Source organism: Indicator indicator, chromosome 9, assembly GCF_027791375.1.
Source record: "Indicator indicator isolate 239-I01 chromosome 9, UM_Iind_1.1, whole genome shotgun sequence".
Taxonomy (NCBI): Eukaryota; Metazoa; Chordata; class Aves; order Piciformes; family Indicatoridae; genus Indicator; species Indicator indicator.
The window spans coordinates 26,287,815-26,312,765 of record NC_072018.1 but is presented as its reverse complement, the minus strand read 5'-3'; the positions used below and the strand labels follow the sequence as shown (position 1 = coordinate 26,312,765).

At 37.0% G+C, this 24,951-nt stretch overlaps 1 protein-coding gene across 2 annotated transcripts in view; it reads right to left on the bottom strand.

Annotated features, from left to right (window-relative positions):
• Positions 1-22,676, bottom strand: part of NBAS (NBAS subunit of NRZ tethering complex) — a 143,682-nt gene extending 121,006 nt beyond the window's left edge. Inside the window, exons 1-16 of one of the 2 annotated variants that reach the window (XM_054383463.1) lie at positions 22,530-22,676; positions 17,764-17,818; positions 17,148-17,187; positions 15,751-15,831; positions 14,784-14,831; positions 13,587-13,630; positions 13,002-13,135; positions 12,097-12,230; positions 11,843-11,941; positions 9,386-9,524; positions 8,088-8,153; positions 4,909-5,037; positions 3,983-4,046; positions 2,684-2,877; positions 1,354-1,611; positions 465-590 (exon numbers count right to left, since the gene is read on the bottom strand). In XM_054383463.1, coding sequence (XP_054239438.1) covers positions 465-590; positions 1,354-1,611; positions 2,684-2,877; positions 3,983-4,046; positions 4,909-5,037; positions 8,088-8,153; positions 9,386-9,524; positions 11,843-11,941; positions 12,097-12,230; positions 13,002-13,135; positions 13,587-13,630; positions 14,784-14,831; positions 15,751-15,831; positions 17,148-17,187; positions 17,764-17,818; positions 22,530-22,676 — 1,758 coding nt within the window. The remainder of the gene's footprint in view (positions 1-464; positions 591-1,353; positions 1,612-2,683; positions 2,878-3,982; positions 4,047-4,908; positions 5,038-8,087; positions 8,154-9,385; positions 9,525-11,842; positions 11,942-12,096; positions 12,231-13,001; positions 13,136-13,586; positions 13,631-14,783; positions 14,832-15,750; positions 15,832-17,147; positions 17,188-17,763; positions 17,819-22,529) is intronic. The other variant, XM_054383464.1, reaches the window with a different exon arrangement.
• Between the last annotated feature and the right edge of the window lie 2,275 nt (positions 22,677-24,951).

Sequence of the window (24,951 nt, the reverse complement as noted above, 5' to 3'; positions counted from 1 at the left end):
TTTGCTATGTAACTACCAAGGAAGCAGAGCTTACTGCAAATTTTGCTATTCAAATTTTGCTACGTAACTCCCAACATCATCTTCCCATTTAATTTTTTAAAATATTTGGAAGTTATTTAAATGCTTCATATTTCAAAATTATTATTATTCATTTGCTAGACAGCAATCTATGGCTGTGTGGTGGGGAGAGGTTACACCAGAGAAAGCAAGCTGTTTTTCAGAGAAATTAGAAGATATTGAAAAGAAAAATTTTCATTAACTTCCAAGGTCTCCAAATCAGGCCTTCAGTTAACTTAAAAAGATCACTTTCTTCCAGATGACACAAGTGGAATTTGCAGGACAGTTCTCCAAATTGCCACCAATTTCTGTTGCACAAACTAGAACACAACTGAGAATTCAATTTCTGTAAAGCTAATGCAGCCACACTGATAAGAAAGCCTAAGAGCCACAAAAAACAAACCCACCAAGTAGTCTTGAATTGAAGCGACATTAACAGCTGACTTCCTCCACTGCCTTTGGTACACAAGATCGGAATCAAGGCCATAGGCTTGAGCCAAAGACAAAGCTTCCCCATATTCTTCATTATCAATCTAAAAAAGCAAACACACAAAAAATAAAAGTCCTCTGGTATCCATACTAAACTATCAATTATAAATTATGTGTGTTGAAACATGCAGAGGGCTAATTACTATGGGTATGCTTAAGCAGATAGAAAAGAGAATGTCTCAAGATATAGATGAGTAAGATTGGATCTGATGGACACCTGTAGAAAATTAGAGATTTTTCGTCAAGAAAAACGAACAAGTTATTTAGCTAACCAGTATGACATTAGCATTCCGTGGAAATGCTGATAGTTATAGTGTGGACTAGTTTCCTATCACAACAATTGAAATGTCCTAGACAAAGTACTGCCTAGATTAGACTTAAAAACGAAGAAGTCTCTGTTCAGTAAGAACAAGTCACAGGCCACATTTGTACGTATGACAGAAAAAAAAAATACACAGGTAAGCTACATTCACATCAGAGTAGAAGTTAACCCTGGCTGACAGCAAGCAAAACTAATTTCATGCAAATCTTTCAATATTTGTAAACACTCACATGAGCGAACTTCCAAGTCTGGCCAATCTAATGATGCACAGTGTCTCCCACAAACATCATCTCATTTTAATTATTATATTGTTAGCTTTAAACAACACTCCCTTTGATTAGGTAACACAGTACACTGTCAGCTAAGAGACCCTTAAAAATGTATGCTTAAATCCTTCTGTTAATATAGCAAGAATTAAAAAAAATGAAAAGGTTCTTCCTAAATAAAATTGATTAAGAGAGGTATGACCTTCCTTCTATACTTACTTTTCTCTGGTACAGTTCCTCTGGAGTTGTGGATCTCAAACTGATCAGGCGGAAATTCTTTGTAATAGTACGTGGACGTTTCCGTGGAGGAGCAAATCGTTCCATTTCTGTCACAAAGTACAGGCCTTGCTTTATGTAGCTGAAGTACCTGTCCTTAGCAGAAGTTTCCTGATCTGAATCAGAGTCATCTTCTCCCTCATCTTCATCACCATGCCTGCTCTCCAAGCGTAATCTTTTTGGAACAAGTTTTATCTCACACTGCACAGAAAATACAAATATGAAGCATCCACCTAGTACACCTCAACTAGTTTGATGAGAATTGAGTACATCTCCACTCACAGCACTTCAAATTTCAGACATCTTTCCTCCTCTCGTCCTTTAATCACTTTATTTCTCAACCTAATATGATCCACAAACCATGACTACCTCCTACATCTGAGGCTTCATTCCCTACTTATTGAAGCAAGAGTGAGGGCTTCTTAATAGGAACCTGCTATTATACTCAATGTCCTTCATCAACCCAAACAGGACAGAGCTATGGAGACATCTTCATATGCTGTTATATAGCTAAGAGTTGAAAACACTGCAGTGAACTATTCATAAGGTTTTCTGTTTAATGCAAATGTCATCTCAGACAACATCCTTAATCTGCAATATGCCAGTCACTTGCTGTATCTTATTGCCAGGACAATAAACCTTTCCAAAAACACACATGCAACCCTTGCTAAATATTGAGATATTCTGATATTTTGTTTATGATGTTTATGACCAATTTCAACATAAGCCTTCAGAAAAAGCAATTTGCTTATTTTCAAAGAAAATGCTTGGGTAATTTTATTATGCTCTACTCTGTCCTGGAAACCTACTAAAGATGACCAAAAAAATCTCTCTTACATGGCTTCATCTTAATTTAAATCAGTTTTTCATTTCTTTTAAATGTAATCCCTCACTAGAAGGCATCTGTTTCAAAATGGGAGAAAGATGCTGGAAGCATTCTCAAAATCCACTAACACACAAAGCAGTAAAATCTGTTGACACAAACTGCTTTTTGCAGCAAGATTCCTCTCATTCAGATTCAGCCTTCCAGGAGTTTTGCTTCTATTGTCCACAATGTATTTGACAATGAAGTTTTTACTAAGACAGTTAAGTTGCAGCAAATTCAGAATTTCCCTGTAACACCTACATAGAAATAAGGAAACAATTATTACTAAGAGAAAACCAGCTTTTTTTTTTTTCCTAAACCACACACACAACACCCTTAGGATTAAATGTAAAAAAGCAAACTCTCTACTGTACTCCAAAAAGGTATCTGCTTGTGCGCATTCCTCACCTCCAGACTTAGAAATCCTCCATCATGAGCTGATGTGACCTGAGGAGAACTCTCAAACCATTCACATGTCTTTCCCAGCAAATTTGTTAAAGTCTTGACTGATGACACAGTCAATGCACCAGAGCAGCGAGCCAGGATGACAGAATTATCTGCCCACCAATTTACATCTATCAATGAGTAGTAGGATTCCTTATCTAAAACAAATGAACAAGTAAATAACAATGCAACATTATTACAAATCAAGATAGCTTTAAACACCAGACAGATAAGAAATTATTTGAATTATTATAAGTCTTCATCTAATTTAACAAACATTTCTTACATCTATATATACATATGCCATTGAGTTTTGTATTTTAGAACAAGCATATTTTATTAAATCAGTTTCATATTATTTGGAGAGAGAATTCACAATAAACTGATTTATTTGCACAAAATATGACAAGTTTTAGATAGTTGATATCTGCTTTAAATATTTCCAGGGAGTGATAATTATGAACAAGTTTCTTGAAAAAGCCTAAAAGATGAGGTTGTTAAGAAGATCAAACAAACAAAACAAAGAATTACCACACATAAGAATGAAAGCTGTGCCATTTCTAAGACTGTCTTGATTATGGAAAATGGATGTTGGGACAAAACATTCTCCATCAAGTTAGCTCAATTTTTTATCTACAGTCTTACTTCCCACCTCTCTGACAAACAATTTTCGGTTTGTTTTGATTTGTTTCTTTTTCCAAACAGCACTAAGAAACAGCTCAGTTGGATGCCAACCACTGAAGAAGTAAATTCGACCCTTGTAATCCCTCAGCTTTATTCTTAATATGACATACATGGAATGGAATACCTTACTGGTCAGGTTTGGGTCACCTGTCTTTGCTCCTCACTGAAGATGTGACTTTTTTTTTTTTTTTAACTTACTTACTGACAAACCTTTCACTTATAGCACTACATTGTGGTAGACAAGATTTAGCAGTAACCTTCATTTCTACAGGAGTAAGTACAAGCAAGAGCTTTCTGCACACAAATCTGTGGTAGTAACTATAAACGTCCAGTGTTATCACTTCTAGAAGCAGACATTCTGCAAAAACATGCTGTTAGCTTCAGAAAGTGCAGTCACTTAGAAGAGACTTAGTTGAAAAGTAAAACGCTGAACAGAACTGAATCTGTTCTAGCTCAAAAACCAATTACAATTTTGCAATGATTCTGAGATTTAACGAAGCCATTTCAGGTCTTTGTATGTTTGTGTAATACTTTTAGCTACATGAGGATATGAAATAATGATCTAACTGTACCACATACCTTTTATTTTCTTTCTCTTTTCACTAGAGAGCTTCCAGTCTGGGTTGATCTCATCATAACCTGGCTAAAAAAGTCAAAAGGAGAGTTCATATGCAAGTAAATCTTTGTAACACAATCTGTTTACTTTACTGCTGACACGCTCATTTTTCAATGAAAATTCAAACTTCTCCTGAACATAAAATATACAGCTTTTTTCCAGAGAGTCATAGAAAAATAGATTTCTGGATTCCTAAAACAACATGTTAGAAAACAAAAGTGCTAGTAATCATAAAGATTTCTGAAATAAAGGCTCTACAGCCATCTGAAGCATACAAAGTGTTTTTTCATATCCATACATAGAACTGCAAGTATATAAACCAAGAATCTCCAGAACAATCCTCCTCTTTACTCTGTGTAGTGTTCCTGAGCAGCAGCCTAGGACACTGCTTTAAGTGGCAATTCCTAACTTAAGCTCCCCTACTTAGTTTTGCAAACAGATCCTGTAGAATGCATGTACCTTACTAGCAAGAATTTGATTAACAAACTATTCTGGAGCATTATCTGGAAGAAGGTGAGGTAAATTTTGAAGGAGAAATAGATGAACAGATTAGACACTCAGCAGAATTTAGTTTTAACCATTCAGAGTTTTTAAAATGCCTTTTAGTCCACCTTTACCAGTGTTACCCACTTAGCACCAAAATATCTCATGAAAAATTCTCTGCAAAACAAACCAAGTCTTTTTCTTAATTTTTCAATTTTAAGGCTCATGGCCAAAACATGAAAGATTACTGTAAAATTAAATACAGGGCTTTTGAAAAATGACTGGAAAGGTGAGTTGATTGTAGCTAAAGACCAGTTATCTGAACTACCTTCATCTCCTAGGAAAGCAAATGTCTAGAGAATGACATAATATGCCATAACTTTCTAAACATCTGCACTCTTCTTACTTGATCAATTTGGTCCCATTCTCCTTGTTGTCTGAGAGATGGAATAGACCAGATTGTCAGTTTTCCTGAGAAATGAATAGCTGCCAGAAGACCTCCATCAGGAGAAAGATTCATCTTGAAAACTCCATCCTGCCAAATATTGTCAGAATAAGAACAGTGAAAGAAAAACACACACAACCACACATCGAGGAATATTTAAACCAAAAAAAGCCAAAAAAATCCACCAAACTGTTTCTATTTGAGGAAAAAAAATCACAATCTTCTACACTGAAAATTTAACATTTTACACTAAAAAAACCCACTATGCTGGAAGTTGGAATAAAGGTAAAATATCAATCATGTCATGGAAGAGTAAAAATAATCTGCATAAAGAACCAACACTACCATAGCATGAACAAATCTTTGGAAACGTGACTTTCTGCACCACATTTTTGTACAGTAAATGGAAAAGCTCAAATGGAAAAAGGAAGTTTACAGTATGTGGAAAAAGGGACTGGCCACTTTGGAGGAATATAGGAGCGCTGCCAACGTACATAGGGACACAATGGGGAAGGCCAAGGCTCACTTAGAAATAAATCTGCAAAAGGACGCAAAAGATAAAAAGGGCTTCAAATACAGCAGCAAGAAACGGAAGACAGGAAAATGTGGGGCCACTCCTGAATGAGCTGGGTGCCCTACTGAGAGAGAGAACACAGAGAAGGTAGAGTTACTGAATGTCTTCTTTGATTCAGTCTTTACTGCTACAACCAGCTGTCTGGAATCCCAGGCCATGGAGATAAGAGAGAAAGCCTAAAGGAAAACTCTCCCTTGGCTGGTGCAACACAAGTCCTGTGTTTCCAGAAAGATCATTAGGTTCTCAGAGAGTCTAGTCTTCACCGTAAGACAGTAGAATGCTGATTCCCCAGAATTACATTGTTCATAAAATCCCATTTTGTTAGTCAGTTCACTTTTTAAAAATTCTTAATGATGATTCATCCTACAGTAATGTTAGACTGTCCAAGCTTGCAGTGAATGAATTTTTAAGCCAGTGTCTCCCCTCTTTGAAAATACCCCAATGTAAATGATGTAGAGAAAAGTTACTAGCAGCCCATACAGTTAAGAAGTTTTAATAGTGTTTCTATAGCACATTCATGTAGGTATCATGGAAGGATAATAATATTCTTTCAGGGTATGCTTGCTTGCTTGGGCTTTTTTTTAAGTTCTTATTTTGTGTCTTAGACTGTTTTAAGTTCTATCTATGCCACAAAAACAATGACAAATTATCTGCTCACTGTTGTACACTGGTTTCCAACTATTGAGAATACTACTTAAATCTAAGCTCAAAATGCATTTTTAAATTAAAAGAAGAGCATTATTAAGGTGTTTTTTAAACCAATTAAGAATTAGTAAAAAAAAAACATCCTAAGTATTCTCCGATTATTTTCTTAAGCAGCTATAGTACTGCAATCTCTACTGTCGTCTGCCAAGAAATTATACATGCCTACTAATGGAAACTCTCTCTCTCCAATCAATTTGCATGTGCAGAGGAGAAAGAACAAGACTGTTAAAGTACTTACAGATGTATAGCCAAAATACATAACCCATTAAAATAAACAATCAGTGGTATACATCATAAATCTTAAAAAGGGTTAAACGTTTACTTGCAGTCAGTAGCAATTCTCTTGCTGTTAAATTCAAATCCTGGGCAGCCATTAACACATTCAAATTTACCACCTAAGCATTGTTATCTATAGAGATTACTTGGTCCTTTGGCAAAGCAGACAATGCTGCCTCAGTAAACAGCAAGTCAGCTTAAGGAAACTTCAGAACAAGATACTGAAAACCTTAGCAGGTTGGCACTTCACATTCATTGTAAGTGTCATTTAAGTTAACAACACTAAGAATTAAATGCAGGTTAGCTAGTTCTAATGTACAAGCCTTCCAGCTGCCCTGCCTATCATACCTTAACACTGTTGCCAATTTCCAACTAAGAATATAAACTATACCTCATATATCTAAAAAGTAATCTCTGAAGTCAGACTGAAATATTTATGGGTGAATAACAAGATCTGCTTTTGTTTACGAATTTAGTACTGGCAAGTGCAATGAAGATGAAGTTTAGTACAGCTCACTCAGTACTAGCCTTCCAGTAAAAAAAAAAAAAAAAAAAATTGCTTCAGCCTTCTCTTTTATATTTTCAGTGAAGGAAATAAAATTTCTCCCCATTCCACCCTTGAGAGAGATTCGGAAAGATTCATTTTCCCCTTCCAATCAAGCATGCAATTTCTTCTAACTAGTCTCCTAAACATCCCAAAGATCTATTAAGGTTACTTCCAAAGTCCATATAACTTTAGATCAGCCATTTTTCCTCTCAGGAGGACACAGTGAGAGTGATAAACAGATTCTTTACTGATTTTTTCCTTGCAAAATAAAAGAAGGGCATACAAATTTTCTTACAAGGAAGGCAAGAGGGATAAAACAAGGAGTGAAACGAAGGCTACACACAACTAGTAGACAAGAGACAGTTAAAGGTGGTGCAGAACTGCATAGGTAGCTCCAAAGACTTGTAGAAGCACTATGTACAAAGTCTTCGAAATACAGAAAGCACACATCTACATCTCAGCTTGACACTCACAATTTAACACTCATTCAGCTGAGAGAATACAAAACTCATACTGAAGGCTCTTAAGAACAAGTCGTTTTTCATCAGCAGGTTCATAGGTTCGCATGAGTCCTGGTAGTACAAGTTTGATCCATAATAGACCTCTGAAGCTACTTAGCAAAATGTTTCCGTGGTATCTCATAACAGAGTGTAAAAATCAAGTCTTTGTGAGCACCTTATTTGAATCCAACCATTCTTTTCTACCTCACATTGTACAAAAATTTGGGGCTTCAAGGTTGGAGGATTCGGTGAGTTTGGTTGGTTGGTTGGTTGGGGTGGGGTAGGTTTGTTTTTTGGTTGTCTTGTGGGAGATAAAAAAAGTAAGTAGTTTGTTTTAAACTCTACTAAATGGAAACTATTCCATTTAGTGACAAAAGCTACTTTTGATAGATCTTATATAAATATTAATTCTTGTAAAAAGAATTATATAAATGTTAATTTTTAAGTTGCATAAGTTAAAAACTACTGTCAGTCTCTCAGGCAGTCATTAATGGACAATCATGTTAGCAAAATACACGTCTGAGGTAGATCTTAATACCTGTTCTGCTCCCCGTCTGTTGTAAAGTCTTAAATTCATAATCCTTAGTAATCCTCTTCTCTGTGCCTGTAAGAGAAACACATCACACAATGAAAGACAACCTGATACGCTCCAAAAACTAAGTCATATCTAACGTATTAAAACAATTCTTCTTTAAATTTTCATAAGACTTCCTACTTTAAAATAGTGCAAGGACAGTAACACATAATTTGTATAACTTTGCCCATTAGCATCCTGGTTCTGCTGAGACAGAATCATAGGCCAACAACAGGCTGCATAGCAGTCAGCCAGGGCAGCTGAACCGAGTAGGCTCACAGATGTATTCCATATCACGAACCTTGCACTCAGCATAAAGGGGGAAGCTTGCCAAGGAGAGGGAAGCCTATTGACTGAGTCTCCTGACTCTGTTCCTCTTCATTTTCCCTTTACTAGAGGACTGCCTTCCTGTTTATTGCGACTGCTGTGCCTTTCCTGGGATAACTATAACTTTATATTACCATTGGTATCAGTTCAACTTTTTCATTAAATCTGATTTTATTTCAACACACAGGTCTTCTCTCTGTTCCCTAAATTCCCCTTCCCTGCTGGACAGGCATCACTAGACAGAGCAACTGCTATAGTTCAGCCCCAGGTAACTGTCTGTGCCTAGCCTATAAGTATGTGCTATGCCACAAAAAAGTAGCACATATTTACAATGAAATTAACAGTCTGTATGTGATACTAAGCAATACCTATATAAGCATAAATAATAGAATTCATGCTAGTATACTTTAAGTTGATTTCAGGATATTCACACTGTAGCTGTTAACAAATCAAACACTTCTAGAAGCAAAAGACAAACTACAACTTTTCTTTCAGGTGTGCTTCCTTTTGTTAGGAAGTAATAAAAAGACAAAAATAACTGGAATTTTTTCTAACAAAATATGAATAATGTATCCTAGTAATCAACTAAGGAGTCTGAATTTTTCCATGCTAGATTTTTTTTTTGTTGTGCTTTCTTATTTTTTTGTTTAGTTTTTTTCCTGTTAGTTTTAAAAAGTAAATAAATAAATAAATAAAGCCCCACAACACACACATGCGATAATCTACAACTTAGAAGTCCAAATCTTACTACAGAAAAAGTGAAAAACAGACAGATGCTAGGAAGGAAGAACCTATTAGGAGTTCACATCATGGCTTACAAAATACCAGAATACTGCATTAAATTCTTCTTTCAAAAAGTGATTCATATTGAACTTCCAGTTAGATAATTTTGCCAGGAACAATAGCCACCCAGTAAAATAAGGAAACACACTTACTGTTCTAATATCATCTTCATAACTAGTGACCTGTTTATAATAGGGAGAGCCTGACAGAACTCTCCAAGCAGATATCCCACAGCCAGCTGCTTTAGATACTCCATCTTCATCTGTTTCACAGCCTCCTACAAGAAGTAGTCTAAAAATACATAAAGGCATATTATGGTTTCATATACTGCCACATAAGAAAAATAAAGAAGCCCAAACATTTAAGTCAGCAAAATAGCGGTTTGCTTGCAGTAACAAAAGCCTACCAAATAGCCTCAATTACCTTTGTCTGTGAAAAAACACACTGAAGTTTAAAGAGACCTAAAAATTACCTGAGTAACATTTGTTATTCAAGAAATTTATTCCTACCCATTCTCACTTCTGGCTTTCCAAATAAGACATAATTTCCAACATTTAAAAACAAATATGTCTGGTCATAAATTTTAATTTCTCCTCTATCCTCAAAGAATTATAGCAATTACAGCTTAAGCCATAACTGCTGTAAATTCTGGTCATTCTGTCCAAGCATTAGATATTCATTTATTCCGTTGTGGCACAACAGCTACTTCTCTCTTATCAAGGGAGCAAATACATCAAGGTTTTTCTTTTTCTTTTTTTCTCTTTCCTAAAGCAGCTCTATCAATTATAAATGTGCATGCAATAATTTTGTTACACACAGTTGATGACATTTTAAAAACCTTGAGGAAACTCTTACAATTACTTCTGATTACCTCTGAACTGTATCAAAGTATTTTCTCTTGAAGCTCTTTCTCCCTATTAACAACTACTTTTACATTTAACTGATGATTGCCTTGACAAAAACATTGACGACAGAAGTCTAAGTTTCTTTGGAAGCTTCATTGTAGTGAACAACCCATCAAAAATCAATGTATCTCCTGAAAGGAAGAAACTGGAGCCAAAAGTTCATCCCAGAGAACACGCCTTCATAAATTTTCCAAGTCTGCATTACTCTTGAAAGACTCTACCACCTAGTGGCTGATGCTCATATAGCTCTCAGATGTGATCTGAGCATATTTTGAACACATTTCCTGCAAAAGCCAAATGAAAGAAAAAACAGACCTCTATCAGAGGTCAGTAAAGCTTACTTAACATCCTCAGGTCTCATGCTACTCACAAAGATAGAGCAAGATGACTTATACCGTGGATGCTTACAGTCTGTTAAGATTCTTAAAGGTTTCACGTATTTTGTGGTGTCAAGAGTTGACTAACACAACAAAAACAGAAGTAGCTTTTAAAACTTTCCTAAAAAGACAGCAACAGCAGACTCTCCCTCTGCAGGACAGTGGGTGAATTACCATTGCATCGTTGGTGGGATCAGAAAGTAAAACATGGCACAACTGAAAATAAATACACCTCCCTTAAGGAGATGCTGCTTAACTTAACACTGAAGATCAGTAAGCAAGAATTTCATTAAACCACTCCAACATAACTGTCAATTCCTAATAACCAAGAGACAGCAAGCACAACCTTCTGGAAGATTAATTTGTCTATAGTCTTGTCCATCTATAGGCAGGTAAATTCTTCCATAAGCTCCAGCTTCCATTGTAACATGATGCTGAATTAAAAATTTCTACAGCAGCAGTGAGTAGAACTCAATTACAAGTGACCACGCTGTGCAGAGGTGACTAAGAGACAAACAGTAGCACAAAGACCAAGGGAAGAATTGTCAATAATAGCGACAGTGGTGGCACCAAAACTGCCTGAATTGAGCTCTCAAAAACTCCATCAAGATAAATCTTTTCAAAGAAATTTTGGAAAAGCTGTCACATCCAGTGCAACATATTTATAATTCAGAAGTAACTTTTAAGATAAATGAAACTCAGTGACAGCTAGAATGAAGACATCCTGTCAGTTTAGACACACACAAAATACACAACCTCAAGACAAAAAGCCATCTCCCAGGACTCCAGAGAACTCAATCATGGCAGCATATACTTAAAATTTTAAAAAGCTTTTCAGGGAGCAAAATGCAACAGCAGGGGCAGAAGCTATTAAGATGAATAGCACAAGTGGCATCAAAAGAAAATGAAAGGCACTCCTGAGAGCTCAGCAAAGATCTGCTCTTGTTTACCAATTATTTTTTCAGAACTAGACAGGAGATGACTCCAAAATAACAAGTTGACAGGTAGACTGGGAACAGTAACAGGAGAAGCTTTTTCATATTAACTTTTTTTTTTTTAAGTTTGAAGAAGAAGATATCATGCTAATAATTTTAGTCCCAGTAATGTGAAATACTACTTTTCCTGGACAAATACTAGGGTTCTTAAATCACACCACATCAGCTGTAGGGCTTCTTTCCTAGATACAATGGCACATGACTTCTTGTTACTTATTCACTAAATAGGAACACTTTTATTCCCCCTCCTTATCCAACACACATCAGCGTTTAATTTGCCCCTTTTGTTCATCATTTCCATGCTATTGGCAAGTAGCAAACGGAACACTTACCTATGTCCTGGATGATAAATGACAGTAGTTATTCCATGGGCATAATGGCTGCTAAAGCTGAAACTATGACTTTCTTGAAAGCTTTGATTTGTTCCAACACTAAGTACAGGTGGGGGGAGGGGGTGAAGGAAAGGAAAGGAAAAAAAAAAAACCAAACACATTATTTCAGATGTATTTTCTTTGAAGAGTGGAAAGGTAGAAAGAATTCATTTGACATTCACTTGTTCTCAAAACAAGTCAAAATGTATACTTACCTTACAAGATAACTTCTCAATTCTCCACGATAGTTAACAACAAGCAGTTCAGCTGACCACTGGGCACTTGCTTTGTATTCTAGAAAGATTAATCCAGCAATAGCATAGCTCAGATCTCCTGGAATATTTGCTGTCTTCACCCAAAAATGCATGAAAGACATTCAGAGTAAAAAGAGATTTTAACAAAAGAAAAGAAAAACAAAAGGTGTCTTCATAACTGCAAGATCTAGGAATTTAAAAATTCACTACATATAAAAATGTATTTTAAAAAAATCATGGTTTGCATTAGTAACAAAATACAGTTGCTTTTATTTTGAAGAAATCTCATTAACTATGCAGGCTACAAAGACAATATGCTGAGGAAATGCACTTGAGCTGCCTTCCCAAATTAGTTTATTACAACCTTTGAATATGAAAATGATTAAATATATTGTGTGGAGTGAACCAACAGCAATTACTTCTTCTCATACCAAATAAAATATAAAAATACGCTCATATTGGTCTACGAGCAATACATCCTGACTTGTAAATGACTCTGCATAAACTGCAGATTTGTAATCTACTACTGAAGATTGTAATTATTTGTACACATACTCATTAAGTGATTTTATACTTTCACAATCTGATGTACTTGCAGATCTACCACAATTCTAGGAAAAAGATAAAGATGAAGGTTTTGACTAAGTGCATTAGCACAAAGGATATGTTTTGCAAGTGCTACATACTACTTAACTATAATACATCCATCACATGATGAACACTTCATAGTACATTCACCCATGGTATAAAGGCTTGCAGTATGAATACCAAAGTAAGCCATGATTACAAAAATGCCAGAGGGCAAATTACCCTTTTCCTTACCAGAAGTTCTGCTATATTCATATTGAATTTAAGAGGGCACTTACCGGTGCAATGACTAAAAGCTCACTACCCATCAGGTCAAAGACTCTCACTGTTCCACTGCTTTCAGCATAAGCAAGTAACGTACAATCATGACTCCATGCCACTCGCCTCCACTGAGGGTTAGGATCCTTTGGCACTACAAAAAAAGAAGACATTTATCTTAAAATGAAGTGTAATCCCTTAAACAGGATAAAAAGTCAACTGGGTCAAAAAAATGCAGGGTGTCTACCACTATTAGAAACTTATTCTGGTGTAGGAAAAACAAAGGGGGAAAAGAAAGAAAAAAAAACCCTACACCATACACAAAAAATACCACCTCTCCAACACCTGCTAGGTCTCACAAACTCATTTATTTTATTTTAACTATCATTTTATTTCTGATTCAGGTTTTATATGTTAATCATCATGGAAAGAAGAGAGGGAGGGAGGGTAAAGAGCTAGTCATGAAGCAAAATTATTAAGAGATTCTTCCCAATACTTTTAAGCAGTTAACCCATTAAGGTAAACTGACACCACCACTTAGCAGTGCACAAATAATAAACAATGATGGCACTGAGTAAGGATGAAGAGGTGTCATAATTGTATACCTTGACATTTTCCAACTATAGATCCAAAGTCATCTTTTGCAGACCTGCAGAAAAAGACTCACATGGATTTAAAAAGAAAAAAGTAAAAAACAACACACTATTCAGTTTTACACAATCAATTGAACACTATAAAAATACTTGAAGGGCACAATTCAAAGGCCTGCATGTATTTAACTGCTTGTTCAAAAAGGCAGATAGTAGCCTTCACTGTCAGGCAGCTACACTAATTAACAACAGTATTTTAGAAGCCATTCTGACAATGCATAAATACTAATAGCCTTCATTTAGTAGTAATGCTGTTCAAAACAGCTTCATTTCAGAACTTCAGCATGTACCTTTAGGGAAAAAAAAAAACAACACACCTAGTCAGTATCCTGTAGCTTTAAATTTTAGAAACACTGTAAGAATATAGTTAATACAGCTGAAACACAAGATTTATTTTATAGTCTATAAGCTGACATTTGTGGTGTTCACACAACTTCTGATCGAACAATTTTCATATACTCGCTTCTTTTACATATAAATAGAAGGTTTGACCTTCCAGCAAATGGATTTTTTTTTGTGAAGCAAATAAACACACTCAATCAAGGAACATTCTACAGTTAAACATGTTCTTGAACTGGCAAAGGAGAACTTCTTGTTAGAGAGCAGAAGTAAAAGGGTCTTTACAACAATCCACAATACTTCTAAAATAAGGTGAAGTATTATACATGCCAGCTACTCTACAGAGTATCAGAAAACTTTCTCTTTGTCCCATTTATTAGTAGAGAATATCTAGGAAGAACAGAAAGTCCATGTCTGTCTTGTGCTGAGGAGCTGGACACAGCACTGCAGTTAGGGTCTCACCAGAGTGGAGTAGAGGAACTGAATCACCTTCCTTGATCTGCTGGCTACACTTCTTGTCATGCAGACCAAGATATACATACTACTTTAATTGTGGAGGGGTTTTAGTGGGGTGTCATTTTGGGTTTTTTTTTCAGTGTTTGTTTGGTATGTTTGTTTGTTTTTTAAAAAGGGGGAATGTCTAAGAAGAAATAGAAGGCTTCTGCTTTCTAATTGAAAATATATTAAGACTTTTTCTTAATTATAACATTAAAAAAATTAAATAAAAAATCTTTAAAAATACAATTAGCAAAACATTATAAACACATTCTCAAAACTCTACAACCATGGCCATAAAGCAATAAATAATGTTACCTGATTTCTACACATTGGTCTTGAACAACTGCTAACAATTTACCATTGCTGAAAGAAAAATACAGGTGTGAAACTTCATTTAAAGTCCATCTGGGTGCTTTTCAATTTTTACCAAGAAAAGGAAAAACAGAAATCAGTGCTATAATAAGATTCCTCTGCAGGGGATGTCAGAATCAGATGCTGCTTATGGATAGCTTCAAAACTGCAGTACCTGAAACTATGCATTGCATTACCTGGAACAAACTACTACCACGCTTCAGTAAGTTACATTTTCTCCTTAGGCGCAGGTCTCATGACTTTATATTTAACATACCACGTTGCAACTGGCATGCTGTGCACCAAAAGAGGTCATCACTTCCTTCAAAGAATCACCATCTCTCAACAGTCAGAGAGCTCTTGCTGCACCACTATATATGCAATAACAAACTAAAAACATTCCATACTACCTTCGTATCATTGAACCATTTTTCTGTACATATTTATGCTTATTTTTAAACCCAGTGATCTCACTGATGTTGCTAAAATTACTACAGAACAGCTGGTTGTAACCTTGGAACTCTCACTTCTGTATACATACAATAGGAAGCAAGTCTTGAGGGTATGCATTCGTTTTCCACAAATTTCAAAATAAACTATTTTATATTGCATATCCTGACAATTTATAGGTCTTTAAGTGATCAAATTCTAGACTTGAGTTTGATAATGTTTGCACTGAAATTCACTTTGCCTCAAAAGCCAGAGGACATTCAGATGTGAGTGAAAGATGCATTAAACGAAGGGAAGCAAACTGGAAGCCCATAGGTAGCAGACTGACCTTTCTTTCTCTGGGCTACCTTATGAAAGCCTCCAGTACTACTCCTGACTTTAGCACAATATTAACTCAGCAATGTTACCAACACAGACAGTAGGGAGGTGGGTGGAGAGCATTCCCTACTTCCAAAAACAGAAAAGCATGTAAGCTCGTTACCTTGCAAGTACTAGGTGCCAGCTGATCTGCTTACTAACTAGACGAACCAGTCCACTGGGCAGAGAAAACTTTGCAGGGCTGAAATAACAAAAACATGAAGCTAAACCACAACATATACCTAAGAAAAGCAGTACCTAAGATATACATGCCAGGAGAATTAGCTTTAAGGTAACCATCAATCACCTGAGAAGTTTTATCAACTAAACATGAATAAACACTGCACCCTGCCAATGATGAAGGCTAAAAATATTCTTGTTTGTATTAAGAGAATAAAACTCACATTGAGAGAACTGATTATTTAGTCATCACTCTACATTCTGATCAGCAGCCACAAGGTATCTAGTCTGAATTCAATGTTCTCCTTGCTTGTAGTAGCCTTTTAAACTAGAGGACTCTCAAGCTTCCTCTCAAACACTTTTACTAACTTTTTCTTTTCTTTTTTTTTTAAGATACAAATCAGACTTTAAATATGGCTACCTGGGGAAAGGGAAGAGAAAGAAGTTAATTCTGTCTGCAACTGAACCTTTACAATTAGACCTATATAATGTACGGAGCCTACAAATACCACTCCCAAAAAAAACCCAAAAACCAAAAACCCATAAACAAACAAAAAAACCCCAAAACAACAAAACCAAAAACCAAACAACTAAAACCAAGTGAGCACAAATAAAAAATGTACAACACCAGCAACAGGGAAAACAGCACTGCCTTCTGAATTCACAAGAAGCCACATTAATATCCCTTTGCATTTATGTCAAAAATCAACAGAACACCCCTAAAAAGGGAGAACTGATATCTTCAAACCCACCAAGTGCATCAACAGGGCAGTAAAACCACATAGCTAAAATCCTCTGGAAACACTATATTCACCTCAGTATGTTTCTGGGACCATTTAAGTACCTTTTGAATTGGAGGTTAATCATATAAATGGTATGACTGTTGCTCAACTAGCTTTTTGTAGATAGTTTTAATTGTCAAGGAAAAAAAATAAAATTAATTCTTAACTATTACTCCTAAAGGAAGCAAATCCTGCAATGCTGTCATACCTGTTACTGAGGCTTGAGGGAAATAAAAAACAGCTTCACTTGCTGTATCTCCACTGAGAGTGAGGAAGACAAATACGTGTTTTGAGAAAGTTGATGTTCCAACTGCAAGTCTAGTTAGGCTTCTGATACAAATGAAGTCAAACCAGTACACACCAGTTCTCATCTAAATTATTTCAGATAGGCAACTCAAGGGATAACAACTCAAATTTATGAAAATAGAATATTTTCAGCATTGCTTGGACAATATTCTAAAAAGGTGTTACATTTCACTCTCATTAAAAATAAGTTTTCATCAAATCAAAAAGCTATAAAACAAATTTTACCAAATAAAAAGATTAAGCACTTCAAGCTTACCTGTACCAGATGTACCGAAGCAAAAACAATGCAGGACCTAAAATGGAAAGAGAGGCACGAAATTACATCTCTAGTGGTTTTAAGATACTCTCCAGCTTACTGTACATAGAATCTCAGAAATTTTCATGAAAGGAAAGGTATTAAGGGAAAAACCCTCTATCCTTGGCCAATATCAAAAGGATCACTACACATTTCTAGAAATTCTAAGAGAAATTCCTACTGGATGAAAATGCAATTCAGTTGCCGCAGAAATTAAATGTTGAATGGCAACGTCATATACTCAGAATGTAAAACTTCCTTATAGAAACATATTATAGAAACGTCTACCTAGCAGACAGCCCAATGCAAAAGCTAGTAAAGAAAAAAATACTTGAACAAAATTTCTGCAATACAGAACAGTGCTTCAAAACGTCTTAGATCCATGGTTTATTAGTTTGTCCCAATAACCTAAGAGACAAGAAAGGTCACAACGATGAGATAAAAATTACACAGCAATATTGATAATGAGACAACATCTCCTGGAAACACATGCTGCACTCCATTTCTATTATACTAGCCAGTCTAAAGTACATCCTTCTTATAAGTCATGAACGTAAGGACAAGTCATATTTACCTGTAACTGCTTTAGTGATGATAAATGATGCACCATGTTTTCTGTTGCCTCTTGGCTGAAAATACAACAATAACGGTCAAATATTATGTTATACATAAACAACATAAATGTAACACACATATATATTCATTGATTAAATTAAAGTTGCCTGCTAGCCTACATGTTATTTATTTTCTGTTATTTACAATTTTGCATCATAATTTAACTGCATGAAGTAAAACAGGCTATGAAGCAAATATTTTAAGTGCCAAGATGAAATAAACAAAATGTACTGCAGATTCTGTATTGATTTTATATTGTCTTGATCTTTGGTTAGCAACAGAACACGCTGATGCCTGATTGTCTCCTGTAGGGCAGTATAAATCATTCTTTCTACACTAAATGAACGTCAGATTGATCTGTATTGTCCAGAAATCACAACAATTGGTGTTGAACCCATTATGCTGTTCAATGTATAACTACAAAGATTCATAACACTGTTCATGAAAGTTCCAGAAACACTAAGAACAAAGAACTTCTGAAGAAAAAAAATCTTTTTTATGTCAGTTTGTACTAGACACTACAAACTCCTCTACTCCATGACACCTTTTATAGCCTTTCCAGTATCACTGTACCTAAGGTGGAGAAAACTAAGTTCACTATATAAATGAAACCACTCTCCAAACACAGTAATATGTCATGGGTTGAGTTGAATCCACTAATGATATTCAATACCATGATGCTGTCATGCTAGCTTCAAAATTAAAGTGCTGGCTAGAGCAAAGTATCACGGGGCTTGAAGTTCAGATTATAACATGAGAGGCTTCCTGTTCAGTTGCTGCTTCCAGTTTCAAGGTTTTGGGGGTGTTGGTCTTTTCCACTGGGCTGGCTGCTCTGTTCTTGGGTGGGGGGAACCATTTTATTGCTGGTTTCTACTGCTGCTTCTACATTTTGCTGCATTTTTTCTGCAAACAAGCTAAGATAATTGTGCATTGTGTCATTTGGAGTAAAACTCTTTAGCACCAAAAAACCTCTGGGTTGAGGTACTTTCCGTCCCATCTGTGCTGGGGGAAAAGGGCTTGTGAGAGCGGACTGCATTAACCCAGGACAACGAGAAATACAAAACTACATAGCATGTATATTCTTAGCTACAAGAAAAGGTTAAACTATTTGCCAGTGAGAAAGCAGGAAAGAGGGATTAAACTGAGAAGACGTGAGATTATCAGTAAGGGAGACATCTATCATCTGTGAAATAAACAGGCATGCTTGTAATTTTCTTAGCATGACAAACAGCATTAGAGTAGGTAATGAATTAATTTCCTCTTCCCTTCAGTATAGAATACATAAAGCAGATGGTTGTTAACTGAAATATTCAGACCTCTCACTCTGAGTTATAGAGCAGCAAGCATTGAAAGATTTCCTAGAGAGGTTAACAAAAGAACTTGTTAAAATTTCTGGATTAAGAGAAATTTGAAGTAAAAATATTTCCAAAACCTGCCCATGCCTCTTAAGAATATTCAAAAAAATCCTAAGTGTCCACTCCTCAGCCTAAACTAAAGCTCCTATTCTACAAATCTTAAACTCTTTACAAAGCTGACTTACTCTTATATTCTAAAGACCTGAATTTTACTTTTTGTTACCAAATCTTATATATTCTTTTATTTAATTCATTCCTATTTGGGAAAACTTCAAATTCTCCTTTGCTACAGCATTCCAGAAATAAAACTTAAGTAACTTCACTGACAAGACGCCTACTTAGTTTTGGATTTTGTTGCACACTCAGCAAGCTTACAGAGAGCAAGGATGGGAGAGAAATCTCAAAAAATTAGATGGCAGTGGAAAAAAAAAACATAGTATCAATTTATACATTCGATACATTTCAGAAGATAGACGGTACTTATCTACTGGAAAAAAGGAAAAGTTCAGGCTACCTGCATTTCCACAAATGATTACACAAGTCCTTCCTTGGAAGTTCCTCTACAACCACTGCCTCATTTCACTGATCAGCTTCTCAGTAATTCCTTTCATACTTACTATATATTTTGGGGTTCCCAAACAGTGCATTATATACAATCATCTCCCTACATTGAATGCAGATTGCCCAATTTCCACACCACTCTCTTCTCTGGCACTACAAGTTCTTTGCATATGTTCTTCACAAATACCTGTTAGTTCCTCCCCAGCATCCAAATGAAAAATTATTCTTGGGAAAATCAATATAGGTGAACGAGAATACTAACAAGAACTGAAATTAACTTGAGGTTCCACTCTAAGAAACCTACACAGTTTTATCAGTATCTTGAATTTAACATGACTTTACATAGGATTCATCTTCCAATGACCATAATTACAGTTTTAAGGGCTCAGCACTCTGCAATTAAAAATGAAATAACAGAAAATAAATCAATGTCCATAGAGACCTGTGAAAGCTTGGCTTATGGCCTTGCTTTGTATTCTAGGTCACTACAGAGGAAGGCATTTAATCTAACATCCCAGGGCAGCATTAAACTTCCTTTCCCTTCCTGCTGTCCCTCCCCTCACTCATTCCAAACCAGCCAGTTCTACAAGAAGGCAAGGAGAGTTTTGTGACTTTTTCTGAAAAGTGTAAATAAATCAGGATTAAAAGAGACAGATGTTCCAAGCAGAAGTCACAATCACCTAAATAATATCCCTGTCAAGGCACCTTTAAGCAAAAACTGGATCATGCTGACAAAATAACGCTTGCCTCTGTACGTCAGTGTAAAAACAATTTCCCACTACAACTGTAAGAAGAATATCAGAAGTATCCTTGGCTACTGGCAATCTTCAAGAAGGATGTAAATCCAAACTACATAGCACAATATTTTCAAGCCTTCATGATTCTGCCATTCAAAATGGGAATTATCTTGAAACTGAAGTAAATAGCAAGTTGTAAATACTGTTTGCTGAAGTTGACAAGCAGAATGATACTAAGAAATTCTAACAGGGCAGATGGAGACCTTCAGGCTATGGTCCCACAATTAACTTCAAATCGGCGTACCCAGACTGCCAGTACAGCAAGGTAACACACTTTACTCAGCTTTGACTGACCCATAGATGACCTTCCGAGGTCCTTTCCAACCTGGACCATGCTATGATTCTATGAATACTAATGGCAACAGAAGAGAAGGAATACTTGTCAGAAATGTACCCCCTTAATGCAGTTGTAGAACCACAGCCTCATGCCACCACATCTTAGTCCTCCTCCTAGTTTGCAGACATGTAAATTGCTTTCACGTTACTTGAAAAAGACTATTTACCATCTCTCAAAATAAAAACAACTGCAATTGTCTGTTCACCTATATGAAGACTCTAAAAAGCTTGTAACTGATAACAGTGAAATTGTATTTTCCAAACACATACCTGTTGCTGCAGTTAAGTAGTTACAGATCAAAAGAAACAAACAAACAAGTCTTACTGAAAAACAAGAAGTCTGCAGAAAAGAAGGCTCTGAAGTGACCTTATTGTGGCCTTCCAGTATCTGAAGGTGGCCTACAAGAAAGCTGGGGAGGGACTTTTTAGGATATCAGGTAGTGACAGGACTAGGGAGAATGGAATAAAGCTGGAAGTGGGGAGATTCAGACTGGACATGAGGAAGAAGTTCTTCACCATGAGAGTGGTGAGAGCCTGGAATGGGTTGTCCAGGGAGGTGGTTGAGGCCCCATCCCTGGAGGTGTTTAAGGCCAGGCTGGATGAGGCTCTGGGCAGCCTGATCTAGTGTGAGGTGTCCCTGCCCATGGCAGGGGGGTTGGAACTAGATGATCCTTGTGGTCCCTTCCAACCCTGACTGAATCTATGAATCTAAGATTTTATAAAAATATTTAGTAATTATGAATAGGTACATTCTACCTGTGACGTTTTAAATCTTCTATGTTCAGATGTTCTCATTAAGTATAAAACTTTAGACGATTTGAAAACCGCTTTTAGTGATAGACGTGCTAACAACTGCAGTGAATTCGAAGTATGAAGAATTCAAGAATGAAGTAAAACTACACTGCCTGCATTCTCTATATTGAAATCAGACATGAGTATACACAGAGGCAGCTACCTCAGCACGTTGCAGGGTAAAAGATGAAAAAGCAAATATTATCAGCTTTTCCATCAAGCCATGAAGAAAAATAAACAGAAACAAACATAAAGTTGTAACACATAAGCAAGGCGTTCTGATCTTTTCAGCTTTGGCATCCATTTGTGTGCCTTGTACACACAAAGCAATACACTTCTTCCTTCCAGCCCACTCCTGAAAACACAGATGCAGCCATTGTGATATTCAAATCTAGAAGAGAATCCTTTTCCTTACTCAAGGTTAAGTTCAACAAAGATCTTGTTTTCAGCAAGACAGCTTCCACTGCTCTCAGTATGGAAATGACACAGGGACTTCACCACAGCTTCCCTCGAATCAGCTTAACAGTAAAACCTGGCATACGTTGTTCACATGTAAGGAGCAAGAAAGACTTGAAGGCATTCCCAAGCGGCACAAACCGAGGTGACAACTTGAGAATTAAGTGACACAACCCCATGACAGCTGCAGGATGACCGCAAGGGTTACTTCTGTGCTTGCCCCTGCTGCCTTCCGCCGCTGCGCGCAGCAGGAACGAAGCGGGCAGCCTAAAGATCCTCAATAGAGACAAAAGCCTGTCCCCACGTCTCTGGGGGCCGGCGGCGTCCCCTGGCACGGGCAGCCCAGCCTCCGGAGCAGCAGGGCACATCACCTGCCTACGTGGCCAGTCCCCTCCCCCGCACTCCAGCCATTCCGTGGCGACACACACCTGCACCTCCGTCTCCGGAGGCCACTCGGTGTTGACTAGAAGATCGTACAAGATATTTTCTTCCCCATCCTCCTCCTCCTCGCCGGCACCGGCCATCTCCTTCTCTGTCAGCACTACTTCGCCTCGCTCCCCGCCGGCAGCGGCCATACTGCTCCGGTCCCCGCCCACCCAGCACCGCAGCGCAGACGGTGCCCGGCGGAGACCAAACCAGTCGCAACCCACGGGTCCAGTTTTGGCACCGGCCAGGCGTTTCTGGCGCGCCGCGCCGCGCTCCCGGTCCCTGCGCCGTCGTGGAGCTTCGGAGCTCAAAGCTGTAGCAAGGGAATGAGGCCGAGGAACCCTCACTGTCTTCAGCGGTACATCTGAAGGGCGGCAGCTGCAGCGTCAGGGACTTTAACCTTCCCGCTGAGCCGTGAAGAGTGGCATGCACTTTTAGGGCAAGAAACGAGAAGGCAGCTACTGAATGTAACATATGTTGCACGCTTAGTGAGAGCATATACTAAATGAGCCTTGAGATCCACAAGTCGTCTGCTGCCACAAGCATCCAAAGAGCTTTTTATCCAGCACCCAACATTGCTCCGGAAGCAAGTTGTCACTATCTCGGGGCCACCTGTCTAGCATGTCTGTCCTATTAACACGGCTTTCTGAACAAGACTGCACAGGGAAGTACACGCAGTTGCAGCCTGGTGTTGGCTGTCCAGAAAGCTAACACTGGGACAATTTAGAGTAAGGAACACCTAATATAGCAAGGCATGAATGTGTTAATTAAACACTTACTGAAAAGGAAAGCCAAACAAAAGGAAAAAAGCAAACGTTACATATTTCTCACAAATTATTCTTCAGACTTTAATGATGCTACATAGAAATTAAAAATATTTCAACAAATGTTGAATTACAAACGTTTGTACCCATGTAGTACAGCTCTCTCATGCAGAAAAAAAAATGACCCTGCTCAGAAACTATTATGAAAGAGCTAAGGTTTCAGACTCTTTCCTGTAAAGCATATTTACAAAGCATTTGAAAAGTTGAAAGAAAATTACCTCACACCTTGCCACTTCTGCTCCTGTATTCTAATTTTAGCCTGTAGTAGTATCTTAGCCCTGTGGACTACTGTGCAACCCAGAACTAGGTTAAAGTAAAAATTAAGTTCTAAAAGTAGGGATTCGGGTCAACATGAAAGCTGTGCTGTGAAACACTTCAGGAAGAAATGGGGAAAAATTATTTCTGAGTGTCTAAATAACATTTATTCAGCTACGTTTGGTAATGCAGTTTGTAAAGCAATTACAAATTGTACAATGTTCATTAATTTCAAAGAATTGTGGGAGATTTATAATAATTTACACTGTAAGTTCCATGCCAACAAGCAGCACGATATATTTGTATCTAGATCTAGATTACAAACATATTTTCTCAGACTCATGGTTAAATCTGTTGATTATTCATATCTGTGTCTTTATAAATAATTAGATCTGTTATTTATCCAAAAGCAAGCAAAATAATGATTGACAGGTATAATAATAGTGGAACAAAGGAAGCACATTGATTGAAAATATTCCCAAAGGAATTACTAATATATGATAAGTCATTATGATGCAAACAGCCTGGTACTAAAGATATAAAATAGCTACTGCATTTTGTTCTGCACACCACCTCTTTTCTACACCATGTCAGTGGGCTCAGTGTGTTTACAAAAATGTCTTGCAATAAACCTCTGTCAAAATCACTACTCAAAGTGCAACACTGTAATCAAGAAATCTGCATTGTCAGAGATGCTGTCCTTTATTCAGTCTTTGAACCGTATGTGTCTTTGTCAGAGGACTGGCTTAGAAAAGATTGAAGTTGTGTTTTGTGATGGAAACCAGTAACATAATGTTTTATAATGTTGTTTTCCTTACACTGTGGCTTCCACTTAGCAGACAAATGCATTTGCAATCTAGTTTTAAACTTCACTAGAAGTTATCCTAGGAAAAGATTGTGCAGATTTGGGGAAACTTCTTTAAAAACTGGAAAAGGATGCATCCCCTTTAACATGTGTCTAAAAAAATTAACTGGTGTGTTAACTGTTTGTGAAGGTACTTTTGCCCATATAAAATCCTTTCTGCCAAACATATTTATTGTAGAAAACTATGCAAATGTGAATTACATCAGCGAAATGAAAAGTGTGCAACTGTAGACTCCCATTGTAGACACACACTTCGTGTTCGAAACATAGGTTATGAGGCCCAGCACCATAGATACACTCTAACTTCGAATTGTGGTGGGGAAAAAAAAAAAACATGCCATGATTTCAGAAATATGGTGCAATTCTGAGCATGTGCTCAGAGTGTACCCTAAAAATCTGCAATACAGAGCAAAAATAATTTCTCCTTGCTGTGTTAGCTGTAGGGTCACGTCTGTGCACGAACGGTGCATAGAGGGGCGG